This window comes from Petaurus breviceps, unplaced genomic scaffold (genome assembly GCF_028583685.1).
Source record: "Petaurus breviceps papuanus isolate PSGF00001 unplaced genomic scaffold, PetGlider_PUasm1.0 38, whole genome shotgun sequence".
Lineage (NCBI taxonomy): Eukaryota > Metazoa > Chordata > Mammalia > Diprotodontia > Petauridae > Petaurus > Petaurus breviceps.
The window spans coordinates 34,840,247-34,859,190 of NW_027186304.1; the positions used below are offsets into that span (position 1 = coordinate 34,840,247).

Below are 18,944 nucleotides of genomic sequence, written 5' to 3' on the forward strand. Positions count from 1 at the left end.
GTTGCACAGGTATTTCCCAATTTAAAAAAGTGACCAAAAAATTCATCTTTGCTCTACCCCACTAGTTTGCCTCATCCTGGCTGCTCAGAAGAATGAAGAGCTGCAGAAAGTATGGTAGAAAATCCCTCACACTTAAAGTTAGGATACATGGAGATTTAGCTCTACAACTACACTAGAGTTGTTACTCTAGGGAATTTGCAATATTTTGGGGCCCAAAGCCCCAAATTTGTCAAATAAGGGGGTTGGACTAATTCACAGTACAGAGGATTCAAAAAGTCAGGAAGGCCTTCCGACATCATCTAGTCCAACACCACCATTACTCTGATGAGAAAACTGAGGCCAACAGGTATGAGATGACTTGCCTAAAATCACATAACTAACTATATTAAACCATTTCTATGTTTCTTCAGGTTTAAATTTTATGATTCTAATATTAAGACCAGACCATATCTAACTATACTATAAACTTTAGATGAAAGGAGTATATATATATATATGTATATATATATATATATGTGTGTGTGTGTGTGTGTGTGTGTGTGAGTGTGCGCAAATATACACACATAACACACACAGAGACATAATTTATCTATATGTGGACTTTGGATTATTTGGAATAAATGTTCAATCTCAAGCATGACTTCTTTCTACCTGACACATGAATCAGCACCACATTTTATATTAATAGATACATGCATGGAAAATAAAAATGAATTTTAAAATCTGCCTAAATAAAACTAGGAAAACATGATGCCCCAAAGAAAATATAATGTGATATATACCTCAGAGCAAAATACATTTTAGAGTATCAACTGTTTTGAACTTTCCTTAATTGGAGTAGTATGATCACAGACTCCGGGAATATGCCAATACTTAAGGATATAACACTTAGTGTTTGGTAATAATGTCAACTTACCCGACTGACAGCATGATCTTTATCTGTAATTTCTTGTTTATTTCGTGAAGCTGCTTTCTTACACTCTTGGGTCAATTCAAAATATTGTTCTTCCAGGAGACGTCGAGCCAACTGCTCTGATTCAGCTTTTGTTTCTGCCAGGTCTAATTGTGCAGCAAATGTTTCCCTACAACAGAGAGCAAAAGATTTCTTTAAGAATGGATATTTTCAGGGAAAGTAAATAAATTGAGGTCATCCTTCCAACTAGACTATTTGTGCATGCGTGTGTGTGTGTGTGTGTGTGTGTCTCTTTAAACTGCCAGTAAAAAGATCACAGGACCTACAATTTCTTAATCAGGGGAGGCATAACACTTAATTCTACAAAATCCCAATAAAGATAATGGCATTGGTCTTCATGTATCTCTCTGGCTCTTTGAAAAAATAAAAAATAAAGTCAAATGTTTAACAAAGTATCTACTATTCTTTCACCTAAGCAGAGGCAGTAAAGTGACGTTAAGTATTTTGTATTGAGAAAAAAATTAACTTCTGTCTTACAATAAAGCTCTGTGCCAAAATTTATATTTCATTTACCTGTAATAAAACAAATTAAGAAACTAAATGTTAGAGATCAGCGTGAAGGTCTAAATACAAATTTCCCTATATCACAGTTTAGGGACCAGAGGATGTGAATTCTTGCCTGAGATTCAGAAGGTGAAGTATGAAGAATCCTCTCATAAAAATTCTGGCTACAATGCTAATTCATCGAACATTACTGGTAGGTTAAAATTTGTGGTAGTCAATAGTGAACTGGCAACTACTGAGCATAACAGACATTTTAATAGTCTGTAACCTATGATTTCACCAGTGAGGAAACTCCCTTTACCAAGGCAGTTAAATAAGTGTTCTGCAAAATGAAGTTTAGAGACTTGCCTGGGGCACTGAGGGATCAAGTGATTTACTCAGGGGCACACAAGCTACTTCATTAGAGGGGTTACTTAAACTATGTCTTTTTGACTTTAAGGCCAGCTCTCTTATCTACTTATGCAACACTGTCCTTTGGGCAACAGTCCAACATTTTAATAAGCTTGTCATGGAGGCATATATGGTACAGCTGAAAAAATTGCTTTTAGGGTATTGAAGACCTGTTCACATCCCATGATGCTTAACACTTACATGACCTTAGGAAAGTCACTTTTTTTCTCCTAGGCCTCAGATTCCTTATTTATAAAATTAAGTGACTGGACTGGGTGGTCTCTGAAGTCCCTTCCAACTCCAGCTCTATGATTCACCTTATATACTGATTTGCTACAACTGAGCCAGGTTTATTTCTTTAAAATGAATGAGTCACAGAATCTTAGAAATGCAAAGGTACTCAGAAGTCATACAGTAGAATTTCTTGCTATATCCAATAATACCTTCTCAACTTTCTGAACAGGTAGTTATCTAGCCCCTGCCCAAACATGTCAAGTGATGAGAAACTCATTACTTCACAAAGTAACTCATTTGGGGTCTTAAAGAAAATTTAAATTATTTTTTTGAGTTCTTTATTATGTTAAGCAGAATTCTGCCTAATAGCTTTCATAATTTGATCCTACCTCTGCCCTTTGGAGAAGTACCAAATAAATCTCTTTTTACTTGACAGCCATTTGATATCTGAAGATTGCTATCATATTTCTCCTTCCCCAAGTCCATTATTTGTGAGCATATGTTTTATAATACAGAGTTTCCAGAATCTACTATCACCTAAATCTACCATCACAAATAAACTATAATCTATCAATATCCCTCTTACAATAGGACAATTACCTCCTTTGATTTCTTCTATTAACAATCTAAAATTTTGGGGCGGCTAGGTGGCCCAGTAAATAGAGTACCGGCCCCGAAGTCAGGAGGACCTGAGTTCAAATCTGACCTCAGACACTCAACACAAAAACTACTCATGTGACCTTGGGCAAGTCACTTAACCCCAATTGCCCTCCAAAAAGCAAAAACAAAAAAAAAATAAAAAACAATCTAAAATTTTGTCAGGTCTGCTTGACTAATATTCCAATGTTTTCTCTCACATCATACCACCTCCTAATAACCAACTCAATAATCTTAAGCAAATCATTTTAGCTCTTCCAGGCTAACGTTTCTGCTTCTGTAAAATGAGTAATATATATTTCCCAAGGTCATTCAACTCTAAACTTCTTTAGTAGTTTCCTGTTGCCTCAAGGATAAAATACACCTGGAATTTTAAGGCCCTTAACAATTTGCCTCCAACCTACCTTCTTAGCTTTAAAGCACAATACTATCTTCACACTCGCTACATTCCAGTCAAAAGGGGCTACAAGATTTCCCCCAGACTCAACCATCCCCTAGGCCTCAATCAGTGCAATCAAGTCTCCTCTCTTACCTCTGAGAATCTTTATCTTACCACTGTTGTAGTTTGTCCTTTGTTCTTGAAGAGGGCGGTGACATGCAAGTGAACTGGACTGAAGTAAGGGATGGCTGGCTTACCATAAGACTCAGCTTAAGTACCACTTTTTTGGGGAGCCTTTCCTGGTACTGTCCCCACTCACCCCCTTCCCCTAAAACTCTCTCCAGGAGTTAGTTCTGTCTTCCTCAAACTACCTTAGATTACATACGTCTGTGTACAAGTTGAAATGTGGGACAGTTTCATTTGGGTCTTTATGTCCCTGGGGCCTAGCACTGAGCCTTGCACAAGCTGAGTGCTTAATAAATGTTTGTTGAACTAAATGTAGAAGCAAAATTAATAAAATGTAGTCTAGTAAAAGTTTCTAGGAGACTTATTTTAATGACTAAATAACAGATAAACTTTAATGCTTCAACTGTTTATATAACAGCTGTTTTAGAGTATTCAAGCATACTTGAAAAGCTTATTTTGTTAGGATGTTTAACATTACTCTTTGTAATCTTTTCACACTATTAATTTACTTGTCAAACATTTTCATCACAGAAGTCAAAAAACTTCAGTTCAAATCTATGTAAATTATTCCTAACAAGACCAGAAACAAAAAATATTGCATAGGACTGGATAAACTGAGCTAACCTTCATTAGTTTTAGTGAATAATTTCAAACTAAAACTTAAGTTCACTTTACTGTGATTTCTGAGCCAAAGTAAAACGGACATACTTTTCATTTTGCAGTTCCTGGATTTTCTTTAGATTTTCTCGATTTTTTTCTTCAATGTCCTCTTTAAGTTCCTTTACCTGAGTTTTATAAAGTGTCTGCAAAACAAGCGCCAAGGAGAAATAAGCGGTTTTTATATAGCCAGTGAAAAAATAACTCAACTGAATTGTGCAAGATAACCTAGCAAGCTAATCATTTGAACTTAATTACAACTTTTAAACATATCAATTCATAAAGTTGATGTCTGCAAAACATTTTCCATTTTCTTATTCAAATCATATTTAATTTCTCAATAACATAAATACTATAAAATTTAATTTCAAAAGAATTTCTTGACTCTGAAGGGTCTAATTATACTTCTTTACTGAAATAAAAGGTGGGGAAGGCAAAAGTTAACACATCATCTAGTTCAGTGACATTTGCAAGAAATACTCATGCTGTCAAAGTAACAAAGTAACCTTTAAGAAAGACTTCTTAAGCAGAATCAGAAGAGTAGTTTACATGACCACAATAATGTAAATGGACACAACAGTGAAAGATTTAAGAATGCTGATCAATGACTTTAGGGGGCTGTAATTAAAGCATATTCCCTGTCTTTTATTAGAGAAGTTGTGACATATGGATGTGCAATGAGGCATACATTTTCAGACATGGCCAATATACTTTGTTTAGCAGTATTTCTTTGAGAGTGGTGACACTTCTGATGAACAGTGGGGAAGAAGAGTAGTGTGGCATTGGGGAGTAATAGGGACTTATGCACTTCTCCAAAGACATGATACATGGATGCCCATGGCAATGCAAATAAAGTAAGAATGATGATGGCTTGATCTAGTTCAAGTATTTACATGTCCTATAGTCTTTTATTCTATTATTCCTAGTTACATTCTCTCATCTCTCTTTTAACTTTGAAATACTGAGTTTCACACAAAGGAAACCTACCTGGGGATGAAAAAACTTCACTGAAGTTCCTTATCATACATGCTGATTACTTATTCTTAAATTTATTCCTTCCCCTTTTTTTTTTTTTTAAAGACAAGGTCTATCTTGCCAAGGCTGGAAATACTGGGGGCTACTCATGGGCCTGATCCCAGAGTAGCACTGGATCTTTGACCAGCTTCCTTTTCTGACCTAGGTTAGTTTGTTTCTTTTCAATCTCCTCTTTAGGAAACTTGGTGACCTCTGCTCCCAGGGGCTCACCATATTAATATATTTCATTCTTATCGTCAAGAGTTTAAAACACAGGGGTGGCCAGGTGGCTCAGCGAGTAAGAGCACCGGCTCCAGTGTCAGAATGACCTGGATCAAATCCGGGCTCAGATACTCAGCACCACACCCAGAAACACCTGGCCGTGTAACCTTGAGCAAGTCACTTAACCCCGATTGCTTGTAAAAAAAAAAAAAGTTTAAAACACAGCATTCTGAAGCTACCAAATTAGGCAACTCTTGGCCCTCATTCATAACTTGGACACATGCATAATTCATGTTTGAAAAAAAAAGTTCTCTTAAAATAAGAAGTTTGAACAGATGAAATATGAAAGAATTTAGTGTGTACTACTATATTCTACAGAGAAAAAGTTAAGAAATCATTTTATCATTCATATTAAAGGCAAAACAAATGAAAACATCTTTTTAACCTATATCCAGGGTTTTAAAATGCCAGATTATTTTTATCAACTGGGCTTTCTGGTTTGTTAAGAGAATAAACTTTTATTTTTGCAATATGCAGGGCGTAGGGGAAAGAAGCTAGAATGGCAACTCAGAGCCACCAGGAAAGCAGAGATTCTTTAAAATTCTAAATTTATCCTACAACAACAAAGCTGTTTTCAGTAGTCAATGACATTGTGTTTGATTCTCTTCCCGAAAGCAACAGTTGTTGTGTTTGAAGAGGACCATGACATCGGGGAAATGGTGACATGATTTGCAATTGACTTGGATTTGAGTAAGGGAAGGCTGTGCAAGGTCACCAGTCTCACTTTCTCCTCCAGAGCCATCTGGGTCCAGTGGCCAAATATTCATCAGGTCGACTGGAGACGGCTCAGGATGCAATGGGAGACCTTGGTCCTTTTAGGCTAGGGCCTTTTCAGGTTCTCACTTTGAGTGAGGTAATGCAATGCCCATTCAATGAATAGGCCTCTTTAAGAAGTGAGTCAAAGAATGGCCCCTTTAATTAAAAAAAAAAAAATCAAACTGGGAGGGGAAGACCCTCAGGGTGGCTGGCCAAAAGGGAAAACAGTTACTATTGACTTTCATTCTGAGCCAGGAGACTCGTCCTTGCATCCAGGACCATCTGCAGTCATCCTCATGTATCTGGCCACTAGACCCAGATGGTTCTGGAGGAGAAAGTGAGGCTGGTGACCTTGCACAGCCCTCCCTCACTAAAATCCAAGTCAAACACAACCTGTGAGTAGTATGAGCTGCCTGAATGGGGACCCAGCCAGTTGAGTAACTCAGTTTGCCCTCTTTCTCTCCTCTCCAAAGGAAGGTAAATTTTGATGACTGGAAATTGCCCAGTTAACTTGGGGTTTACTAGCTAGATTTCCTCCTTCCTCCCCCTTTCTCTCTCTCTCTCTCTCTCTCTCAAAGAGCAAACCTTAAACCCATTTCACTCTGGAGCTCATAGATTGGACCACAATAATAGGTCCCTGCCCAAGTACCATTTAAAGGGTATATTTCAGACAATGCAGTAAAACAGGACTACGTTATAGGTTCAATGCTATGCAATCACAATACAGAATATATTCAAGAACCTGGCAGTTCTTTGAATGTGCTTTTCATCTTTTAGCTAACAAGTCATGTTGGTTTAAATGCAACATGGAAGACAGGATTTAATATAAAAAATTTACAGAATCAATACAGTACTGGGAACTTATGAGAAGCAAGGAAATAAAAGATGCAGATGAAACTTTCATAAGCAATACTGTACTAATTTTTTCTTTTTACTATGGCAACAGTATATTTTTCAGTTTTATATTGAGAACAAAAAGTAGAAAAGTAAATTTAAAAAAGCATATTAAATCAAGTGATTGACAGAATAAGGTACCAAGATAACAAGAGTCTCTTTACCAAACTAGAAGGTACTTCTGGCACATTCAACTTTGTTTATGCGTGAAACCAAATCTTAAAACAACAAGAATAATTGCCATAACACAAAGCAATACAAAAAACTGTGTTGTCAGCACAGACGCAAAGGACAGAGAGCACAAAGATACCAAAGACAGTCGCATTTCCTTTAATTATCAATTATATTCCTTCCATTTCAAACAACGATACAGATTGGAAAGTGAGGGAGAAGCCCGCTGCTTCTGACACTTGATGGGCAGAACCTTTTACTTATTAGAAGTATCTAATTACAACATTTTAAGATTTTTCTTGACAATTCCGCTACAAAAATCAACAAATGCTTCTATAGCTTACCGAAAAATACTGTTCAGCTTCAAGCTGATCCTGTAGTTCCCGCATCTGTCCTTCGTTTCCACAATATTGTCTTCAGAAAAAAGGAAAAAGTCAGTAAATGTATCTGCTTATAACAGAGTAAGGAAAATAGTTGTAGAACCTATTTAAACCTATTTAAAATAAAAACTAGATTGCTGAAATAGCTCTATTTTAAATACTTTCTCATGCTACTAATATATAATTCAATAATTCAGTTAATTATAATATTGATTTCATTTCACTGTTGAAAAAAATACTGCATAAAGAACATTTTTCTTAGTGAAGAAAAACTATCCACAAAGAAAAAAACAAAAAACAAACAACAAACAGTAACTAAGGATTGATCATAACTGTAAAAACAACTTAGCTGAGTATATTGGGGGATTAAAAGAGAAACCAAAAGAGAACACAAATATAATTTTTAAAAGCTGAAGTTATATATTATAGTTAGTTAAGGAAAAGAGACAGAGCAGGAAAGAAGGAGGGAGAAACAAAGAGGACAATGACAGAGAAAGAGACAGCCTAATAAAGAGAAACTAATAAAAAGGAAGAGAGGGGAACAGAAAGAGGTATGTAAACACACTTAAAGAAAAACAGGCCCATAAAATCAAAAATAGAAACAGTGGCACCAAAACTGAGTGACATCTAAAGAGAGAAAAAGAATATGTATATATTTCATGAAACAGATTTTGTCTAGTCACTCCTTAGAATATTCTAACAAATGAAAAAATTATCATAACTACTTTTGAAATCAAGAGGTAATTTAGAGGTAGAAACAGTGGCATCACATTTTGCTACTTTCCTGTAGTCGGCATGACCTGCAAGCCAGATCTTCCCCATTCTCACTATAAAACTCAATTAGGCAAAAACACTGGGTCTTTTGACACCTTAAGAGCACTGATATACCCTTGAAGGGTTGTTTGGGGGTAAGGACCAGAAAGAGAAGGGGGAGAGGGTGGATTTTTTGCCGTGTGTGCAAAGTATTCATTTTAACTGGGAGACATACAATCTAAAAAGAAAGGCGAGAAGGGGCATGATTTGTGTGATGCAGCAACTTGAAAAAGGAGGGATAAAACGGTTTCCTAAAAACAGAAAGTACAAGAGTAGACACTGATCATTTACTTTAATGGTCCTAGGGCTTCTCTTTTATCTCTGTCCTATCAATGAGTTGGAATTTAGGGAATTTGGAAAGCACATTAAATAAAGGCTAGGAATTTGAAAAACAAAACAATTTGAGTTTGGCATAGGATCTAAAAACTTATTATCTGTAGATTAAAGTATCAAGTCAAGACTCAGAGGAATTGAGGCCAAATCTCTTTACCATTTATTACTTTTATGACTCTGGATAAGTCACTTAACCTCTCTGGGATCTTAGTTTCTCCAAATGTAAAATGAGGTGGTTTGACAAAATGATACCCAAGGTCCCTTCAAGACTTAAACCTATGATCTACATAAAAAAGAACTAAATTGGGGTGGCTAGGTGGCACAGTGAATAAAGCACCAGCCCTGGAGTCAGGAGGATCTGAGTTTAAATGTGACCTCAGACACTTAACACTTACTAGCTGTGTGACCTTGGGCAAGTCATTTAACCCCAACTGCCCTGCCTTCCCCCTCCAAAAAGCAAAGAGAGAGACAGAGACAGAGAAAGAATTAAATCAACTGTCTCCAAAAGATAAGACCCAGTAGAAGTAACCCAGGAAGGTGGGGGAGGGTGGGTGTGTGGTTCTTTAGCCTAGGAAGTTGTCCCCTATAAATATGAATGAAATGATGAGACCTCTGTATATTACAATTTTTTTTCTGTTGATGTATCATTGCATTTCTCTTATGTTTCCTGAACTGCTTACTTATTTGTTGTTTTCAGGGAGCACAGTCAAGACTCCTTTCCTGAGAGCTAAGCTAGATGTTGAAGGGACTTGGCTTTCAGAGGGAAGAGTATAGCTATTATAAAACAGAAGGAGTCTTAGAAAACAGGAGTCAATAGCTAAATTCAATCCTGGAGCTTGCTAAAAAGCAAAGGGCCACAGAGAATATCATAGAGAAAATCAGTGATCCTGTGGTGCCAACAGTCCTTTAAAATACAAAATACTTTTAACTATTAGTAACTCCATAATAAGATAATCAAATTTCCCTAATGATAAGAAAAATGCAAATCAAGATAACTTTAAGATACTACTTTATATCCACTTAAAAAAACACAGCAAAAATTAAATTTAATGCTGGTGGTAGTGGGGAAGTAAGCATTCTAATATACTCCCTGGGGAGGTCTATAGACTGGTTGAAATATTTATAACATAGCAAGAGTGATTTGTTCAGTCGTTTCAATTATGTCTTACTCTTTGTGACCCTATCTGACCCCATCTTAGCAAAGATACTGGAGGGGTTTGCCATTTCCTTCTCCAGCTCATTTTAAAGATGAGGAAAACTGAGACAAACAGGGTTAAGTGACTTGCTTAGGGTCACACAGCTAGTAAATGTCTGAGGCCACATTTGAACTCAGGTCTTTCTGTCTCTAGGTCTGGCACTCTATACCTAGCTGCTCAGCAAAAGCAGTTAAAGAGTTGTTAAAATAATCAAGCTCCTTGACCCAGCAGTTGCAATGCTAGGACTTCATCTCAAAAACATCATAAAAAGAGGAAAAAGGTTAAAGTTTACAAAAGTATTCAGTTACTCTATTTGAAATGCGCCCCCCCCCCCAAAAAAAAAAAGGAAACAGCTCATATAGTCCAGTAACTGGAGAATAGTTTAGCTAACTATGGCATGGAGATATAACACTATTGGTACAATACAAAGAAAAAATGGGAAAGACCTACACAGTTATGCAAACAGAAATCAGTAGAACTATCACTGTATACACATTGAAAACTATATTGCAAAAAAAAAAAACCTAAAACATCACAACATAAGTAGCAGAGCTTCAGGAAGAACTGGAAGGGATCACAGAAAAAAAGCATTTTAAAAGTCCTCATGTTCAATTTGCTTGATTCTACCTGTTAAATGTGAAAGGTGTGATATGAAATTTTATTTATTATGAATATATGAATTTTTTGTTGACAGTAAGTTTATAATAAATTTTTTAAACAAAAATTATTTTCAGGAAAAACAGACAGCATATCATCTTATGAATAAACAAGCTTTTAAGGTGAAAGTAATTTAACCAATGGTGGAACTAGCTATTTTTCTTATTGTTGTGAAGCTTTACACAGGTATTCGGTGTAACTCCGGACCAATGATAGAACAGGTGATTCAGCACAATGCATGTACCTTTAGTATATGGTTTCTATGGTGATGATCTCTATATATGCATCAAAATATCCTGCATACAATATATGCCAACAAAAGATCTTAAGCATATGAGAAAAGGAAACCACTTAAATGGTTGATTTTATCCAAACTTACCTTGTGAGCTGAGCTAGTTCAAATTCCAATAATCTCTTTGCTTCTAATAATGTATTGATCTCTTGTTTCATTTGCTTTTCTAACCCTTTCAAATTGTCCTTCTCAAAAGCTTGAGTTTTCAATTCATTCTGTATCAATAACCGCTTATTTGATTCTTGCTCCAGCTGCAGTGTTAGATTCTTAACCTATGAATGAAAAAATGCTTTGGAACACACATACTTTTGCAATTGACTTAGTGTTTATTTGAAAGTATATTTAATAAACTTTAATGCCCATTATGGTTCCCTCACTTATTTGAGGGCATCTAAGTACTCCTAAATGACCCTATTAAAAAGAATTTTTGATAAGCCCTATTAACTATGAAATTTAGCTATTAGTGGGGAGTTATATAAACTTAGCTTCAAAAACCTACCTTCAGACACCTCTATGTATATGGGAATACATTCTAAAATTTTGCTAGGAAATGAAACCAAGTCCACTGGTCTACAGTTTTGAGTCTCTTATTTTCTTCTAGCTTCCTAAAAACTATGAAATGTTCTTTTCTAGTCCTGTGATGTGTCTCCCATTCACCACAATCTTTTAAATATCACTTCTTTTAGCACCTTGGAAATGTAGCTTCCTGGGCTTGGTCACTTCAATTCATTAAAAAATAGTAGTACTATTTTACTAATAGTAAATTAGTAAAATGGTAATACTAATAGTAATACTATTCATCAAAATGCTTCATTTGGATTATCTCATTTGAGTCTCACAACCCTGAGGCATAGGTACTCTAGGTACTTTTATTTTTTTGCTTTTTTGGAGGGGGGAAGGTAGGGCAATTGGGGTTTTGTGACTTGCCCAAGGTCACACAGCTAAGTAAGTGTTTAGTGTCTGATATCACATTTGAATTCAGGTCCTCCTGACTCCAGAGCCGGTGCTCTCTTCAATGCGCCACCTAGCCGCCCCTCTAAGTATTTTTTTAAATCCCCATTTTACAGATAAAGGAAAAACTGAGACTCAAAGTGATAAAGTCACTCACCCATATTCGTACAACCATAAGTTTTGGAGGCAGAATTTGAACGTAGGTTTTCCTAAGACCAGGTCTGGCATTATACCACTTTGTTTTCCAAGCTCTGGCCTCCCACCAAATTACAGGGGCAAAGGAACTTTTCTGATGCAGTCTCCAAGCAGAAATCTAGTTTCTAAGGAGGGTTCTGGAGTCCAAGCATCACCCAGACTCATCATGGACCAAAGTTCTAATATCAAGCTGAATGAATCATTATTGGGAGAAGCAAGGGATTTAGAAAAAAGAACAATTTCCCACTGGGAAGACAGGGATCAAATCTCTCCAAACACTACCTTCTCTTTTAACCCATTCTATACCTTAATGGAATAAAGAAAACTTTTGTTTGATGACAGCAAGAGCTGCACAACCTTGTTCACTCTATATAAGCTATGCTGCCCATGCAAAAAATAAAAAAACAAAACAGTTGCACAGAGGGACAGTTCTAAGTGATGGGTTCCCATATATCAAAGTGATCATATATATGGTCTAAGAACATTTATTTAGACAGTTTAAGTCTAAAGTTGACATTTCGGGGTCAAACAGGAAAATGGTTATAAAATTACAGATATTTAAGTTACTCCTTCTTGCCTGTTAGAGCAAAAACGATCTGAAGTGCTCTAATTTTGATACACTAAGTTTCCAAATCATGTATTAACATATATATTAAGTTCTTGAATGCGTGAGAAACACACACACACCTGACACAAAGGAAGCTAGTTACTATTAATCTTCCTATTTACCTTGTGTTCTAATTCCCTATATACCCCTTTGGGACCTAACGTCAGAGTTATTATCCTTAGCTTTCTTCACTAGTCACAATTCTGAGTTTTATTGCTGACAATGATTTCAGCACTATGACACGTTTTTTGTATTTATCCTACTTCTATCTTATGTATATTTATTATTATTATTATTAATTTTATTTTTTTAAGCAATTGGGGTTAAGTAACTTGCTCAAGGTTACACAGCCAGTTATTTCTGGGTGTGGTGCTGAGTGTCTGAGCCTGGGATTCGATATCCAGGTCATCCCAACACTGGAGCCAGTGCTCTTACTCGCTGAGCCACCTGGCTGCCCCTTATTATTATTTTTTAAAATTTCTTTCTTTCTTTTCTTCTTTTTGGAGGGGAGAAGGTAGGGCAATTGGGGTTAAGTGACTTGCCCAAGGTCACATGGCTAGTTTTGTGTGTGTGTGTGTGTTAAATGTCTTGAGGCCGCATTTGAACTCAGGTCCTCCTGACTCACTGAGCCACCTAGCCACCCCCTTATGTATGTTTAAAAAAAATTAAATATCAGTTATTTAGTTCCATGTGTATCCACATTAGTTTTTTATAATATGTAACTCTTTTCTCCCTTTTCTTTCTCATGAGAATTATTTCTTTCTGTATCTCTAGAACCTTAGAGTTTTACATTACTTCAAGGCTGACTTCCTTTGGAGAATTTTAATCCATGGGATGCTATGTATCCTTCTCCATGAAACATCTGGAATATAATTTCCCCCAAAGTTAGTGTCTATGTCAAATTTCATTCAGTTTTCCTCTCCTCTATCACAAATTCTAAGGTGGACTAGGCACTGTTCTCATCATTTAGTTTTTCTTTGTTGGTACAGAAGAGAAGTTCCTCTAATTTCTTGCTCTACCTTTTAAGGAACGAAAATTAACCCCCTATTCATCTCACCACTTGAGGAAGGAAATTATCATCTGCTTTGCTTTTAGCAGAAAGAAAGATTCAGTAGCTGTCCGGACATTAATAGCCTTCATCACTGCCTCTAGGCCAATCTTAGGAATTGTTTTCTGAATTCATCTATTTCCTCTTTCTGTAAGGTATCTATAGTACATAACAATGATAATACTGTTTTTGCCCTCCACTTCTTTTGACCCAAATGCTTTATAGCATGCAGTTCTCCAAACATCCTTTTGCCTTGTTCCTGAATTTATTCACATCCAGTCTTCTAACTATTCGATTCCTTCTAAATAAAGTATGTTCTTTGGGACCTGTATTTTAATCATGAGTCTCACTGTCCCAAGCCTCAAAAGAATTAAATCATTCTCTTCACCAAGTTTATCATCCATGCTTCAGAAATAGCTATACTAAGTCATTCATTTATTGTTGGTTTGATTCATAGATTTTTTTGGGTAACTCTACACAAGAAATTATTCTTCTTACTCCATTACAGATAGGATCTATTATATCTAGGCTTACGGATAAACATGAGCAATTTTTTCCCTTCCCCTTCTTTTTATTTTAACACCCTTTTGATGAGATTTTCAAGATTCCAGGAAAATACAGTTTTATTAGTCTTTGTTAGGTGTATTTGATCTCTAAACAAGAGTCCTTCACTTATTTTAAATTAAAAAATCTGAATTCCTTGGGGCGGCCAGGTAGCACAGCGAGTAAGAGCACAGGCTCCAGTGTTGAGAAGACCTGGAGATCGAATCCTGGGCTCAGACACTTAGCACCCACCCAGAAACACCTGGCCGTGTAACCTTGAGCAAGTTACTTAACCCCAATTGCTTAGGGGCGGCCAGGTGGCTCAGCGAGTAAGAGCACCAGCTCCAGTGTCAGGATAACCTGGATCAAATCCAGGCTCAGATACTCAGAAGCACACCCAGAAATAACTGGCCGTGTAACCTTGAGCAAGTTACTTAACCCCAATTGCTTTATAAAAAAAAAAAATCTGAAAACCATTTTTAAAACAAGGCTATTCATTTCCATGTGCTTTTCTCTTCTGAAGTCCTTGCATTTGATAAACAGCAGTAAGAAAACTACCACCCAAATCCCTAAGGTCTCCAGTTCCTTTCCAAAGACCCAATCATCTTTAGTTATGCTTTCTACATTTCTTCTAAGAATGTCATTCATGCTCATGTAAATTTTTTCAAAAAGTAGTGAAAATGTGGTTTGAAAATATGCGGAAGATCATATTCTGAAAACATCCTGAGCAATGAATGCCATAGGACTCATTTTCTAAAGTGTCAAGATGTACTGAAGTAGTGAAAGAGTTGAAGCAGGAAATGTAATTACTGTAGAAAGTGCATCCAGGTGAGACAGTAGCTCTGTGAGTGGAGAGAAAGGGATGTATATGAGATGCTGCAGAAAAAGAAAATGACAGGATCTGACAAATGAATGAACATGTAGGGTGGGAGATCTAGGATGACACTGCGTGAGAAGAAGGAAAATGGCGCTCTCATCAGTAATCTGGAGGAGAGCTGGGCTGGGGGGAGGGGGGAGAAAAGAAATACAATAAATTCTGCGTTAGATACTTGGATTTGGGGATGGCTCTGGGATATTCAGTTCAAAGTATCCAATGGCAGTTGATGATGCAAGATTTGCACTCCAAAGAGAGACTAGAGCTAGATAAATCTTGTGTGTAGAGATGATCGATGAATCCGTGAAAGCTGAGATTACTGTATGAGGGAAAGTGTTTGTGTACACACACACACACACACACACACACACACACACACACACACACACACACAGAAAGGGGGGGGAGAAAAAGGGAAAAGGAGAGGGACAGGGAAAGGGAGAGGGAGAGGAAGGTCCAATGTAGAGCTCACAGCTGCTGAGCATAACATAGATCTCTCCCACTCTACTCTATTTTCCACATAGTACCACAGGACTAACTATGCTAACTCCCTACTCAATAAACTCCAATGGGTCCTTTAATACCTCTAGGATCAAATATATACTGTTTTGTTTGGCATTTAAAGCTCTTCACTACCTGGTCTATCTTTCCAGGTTTTTTTGACACAGCATTTTCCTCCATGTACTCTGTGGTCTAGCCATACTTAACCTAGTTGCCAATCCTAACTCAAGATGCTCTCCCTCCTACCCTCTGCTTTTTAAGAGTCCATGACCTTCCTTTAAGCTTTGGTTTAGGCACCACTTCCTACAGAAAGTTCCCCATCAGTCCCCTTTGCTTTGTATTCATCTTGTGTGTTCAAAGTATATGCTGTTTTCCCCTTTATAATGTAAGCTCCTCAATGGCAGAGACTAGTTTTTGTTTTTTCCTTTTTATTCCCAGATTTTAGGACAGTGCCTGGAATATAGTAACTGCTTAATAAAAGTTTGATGACCAACTGATTCCTGACTCGACAGTTCACTGTTCAAAGCCAGGGCAGGTAGTAAACAGAAAAGTGTGACAAAGTCTTTCAATAATAGCATAAGTACTACTAAAATTGATGGAAAAAAGGCTTTTTCTAAAGCTATATTGGGATTGTAGAGGATATCCTTTTTTATGTAGAAGTTGGACTTGATTTCCTCTGAAATCCCTTCCAATTCTGAGTTTGTGATTCTGTCATTTATCTAACACATATTAGTTATAAAATAAAATGTTTTAAGCCAAATTAAATCAATCCATGTGCTCTATAAGTTAAGTCTCTTCTGATATACATATATATATATATATACACACTGCTCTTCTTCATATGATTTTTTTGGTAGTTAAAAATTATAAATGATAGGGGCAGCTAGGTGGCACAGTGAATAGAGCACCGGCCCTGGAGTCAGGAGGAACTGAGTTCAAATCCGGCCTCAGACACTTAACACAAGAACTAGCCATGGGCTAGTCACTTAACCCCAATTGCCCTCCAAAAAAAATTATAAGTGCTTACATACTATGTTTTAGATTTCACTTCAGGGTATAGCATATCTTATAATCAAAGATTATTTTATCAGACAGTAAGTTCCTCTAAAGTTGGAGGTGAATTTCTGTCATATTGTTTTATATTCACAATGCTCAAGAGAATGGGCAGTTTATAAGTATTTACTGATGCAAAATTTTGTAGGAAGTATTCGAACCAATGAAATCACAGATCTCCCCTATCAAAATACTTATTGATAACAAATCAACAGGTTATCACAGGTCTTTTCCCTTCCCCCAGCATGTCAACTACATTGATCTCACCAGGGACTAAAAGGCCCAGCAGAACAGATATTATTGGGAGTCCTACATCCCAACTTTTCTGTCAATATCTTTCTCTTCCTTTCCCACCTCTGCTGTTTCCCTCAAGTCTCCTTTCTCCATACCACCCACACCCCTAAAGGAATGAATCCAAAGTTTTCTCTCCATTCAAACCTTTGGGCTCTCCTCCTGTTCTCCTCTTTTCAACAATCATGGGCTAGATTCCTTTAGTTTTCCCACTCAGGAGCAGACATGGCCATTCACATTGTTTGCACGAGCAGGGAGTAACCAATTACAAGCTTTCCAGTAAGAGGGAAGACCACTGCTTATCATACGACTGATTGCTTCCTGGACCTCTACACATTGCTATCTTGCCTGATGCACCTTTAGGGTCACTGGGCCTTGCCATCTGTCCAGTAGCTGAACCCTCCTATATATGTTGTCTCCCACAATGTTGGCTTCTTGATAGCAAGGTCTGTCTTATATTTGCAAACTCAGCACTTTAGCACAGTCCTTGAAACATAGTAAGCTCTTAATAAATGCTTTTCCACTCATCATTCATTTATAACACAGGCCTAGCTTAATAGCAAGTTATTTCCTTAATGAAAATTATCTACACTTTTTTAATTGACAAGTTATCTTCCTCATTCACCAACTTTCTTTAACATACAGCAGTTTCTCTTTCACACTAAGAACAAAGACAGAAGTATCCTTTTTTTCTTACTTCATCCTCCATCCTTTCTTTGTGTTCTGCCAAATGCTCCAGTTTCTGCTGAGACTGTTTCAAGTCGACGTCTAACATGGAACACTGCTTTTCAATGTGAACAACTCTATTTTCAGCTTTCTCTCGTGCTGCTCTCTCTTCCTTCAGTTTCTTTTCCATTTCTACAAAATGATGGAATTAAATTAGTTCTTAACAATCACATTAGTTTTTAACGATGGTTCAATCGGCAAAATGCATGCCAAGTGTTTCTAATATCTATGACAATATGAAGTATCATTGACAAGTTTTTGTATAGTGGGGGTGTTTTTATAAGCAAATCATTACAGGAAGTGTTAAAAAAATGAATAATATAATAAACTCTTCCACATACAGACTGGCCCAAAGGTTATCTGTCATTTATCTAGAACCTTTTGGTTATCAGGAGGCAAAGAGCAGGTCTGGAACATTTATTGAATACAGTCTTCATTCCAAGCCAAAATAAGAAGATAATGAGAATATCAAAATTAGAAATGAAGTAGCAGGTGAAAATGAAGGTTAAGAAAAGACTCATCAATCATCTTTGTACTTTCTATATAGCCTTGTACATAACAGACGACCAATAAATTCTTTAGTATAAGGTGAAAACGAAGATCTTTTCCCATGGCAGATTTTGTTTTCCAAGTTGTAAGCACTATAAGAACATTTTAAAAGTAAACTTTATTGCTGCCTTTTGTTGTTACATAATCATTTCTAGCTACTGCATTCCACACATGGAACTGAATCCTCTCTTGCCTTCTCCTTTTAAAAATGAATGCCTTTAGTTTTTCTATCACATTCATTCCTGAATATATCCTTCTCCATATCACATGTGCATATACATATGATATGTAATACACACATATACACACACACATGAGATCTATACAGTGTAGATGGGTAGTAATCTCAGAAGGAAGGAAAGCACTATCAGTAGAGAAGGCAGGGAAAGGTCTCTTGTAAATGGTGGTATTTGAGATTAGTCTTAAAAGAGGTCTGAGAAGCCAAGAGGTCAGGAGGATAAACATTTTAGGCATGGGGCCCATGTCAGAAAAAAGGTATGAATTCAGGTGAGATGTTATGTGCAAGAAACAGCAAGTTGGCCAGTATTACTAGATTGTAGAATTGATATTGGGGAGTAAATTAAGTAGGAAGCAGGTTGTGAATGGCTTTAAAAATGCCCAAATGATTATTATATATTTGATCCTGGAGACAAGAGTTGTGGAGTTTACTAGGGGTGACAAGGTCAGACTTGTACTTTAGAATAGTCAGTTTGGCAGTCAAATCAAAGATGAGCTACAGTGGAAAGAGAAGTGAGGTGGGGAGATCAACCAGAATGCTACTGCAACGGCCCAGATGTGAAATAATGAAGGACTGTACCAGGGGTAGAAGAAATCTCAA

At 36.8% G+C, this 18,944-nt stretch overlaps 1 protein-coding gene across 2 annotated transcripts in view; it reads right to left on the reverse strand.

Moving 5' to 3' along the window:
* The window catches only part of ROCK1 (Rho associated coiled-coil containing protein kinase 1), a 143,780-nt gene that overhangs the window by 20,827 nt on the left and 104,009 nt on the right, over window positions 1-18,944 (reverse strand). For both annotated transcript variants that reach the window (XM_069099750.1, XM_069099749.1), the window contains exons 19-23: window positions 17,529-17,689; window positions 10,856-11,040; window positions 7,442-7,511; window positions 4,032-4,126; window positions 917-1,082 (exon numbers count right to left, since the gene is read on the reverse strand). In XM_069099750.1, the coding sequence (XP_068955851.1) occupies window positions 917-1,082; window positions 4,032-4,126; window positions 7,442-7,511; window positions 10,856-11,040; window positions 17,529-17,689 (677 nt within the window). The remainder of the gene's footprint in view (window positions 1-916; window positions 1,083-4,031; window positions 4,127-7,441; window positions 7,512-10,855; window positions 11,041-17,528; window positions 17,690-18,944) is intronic.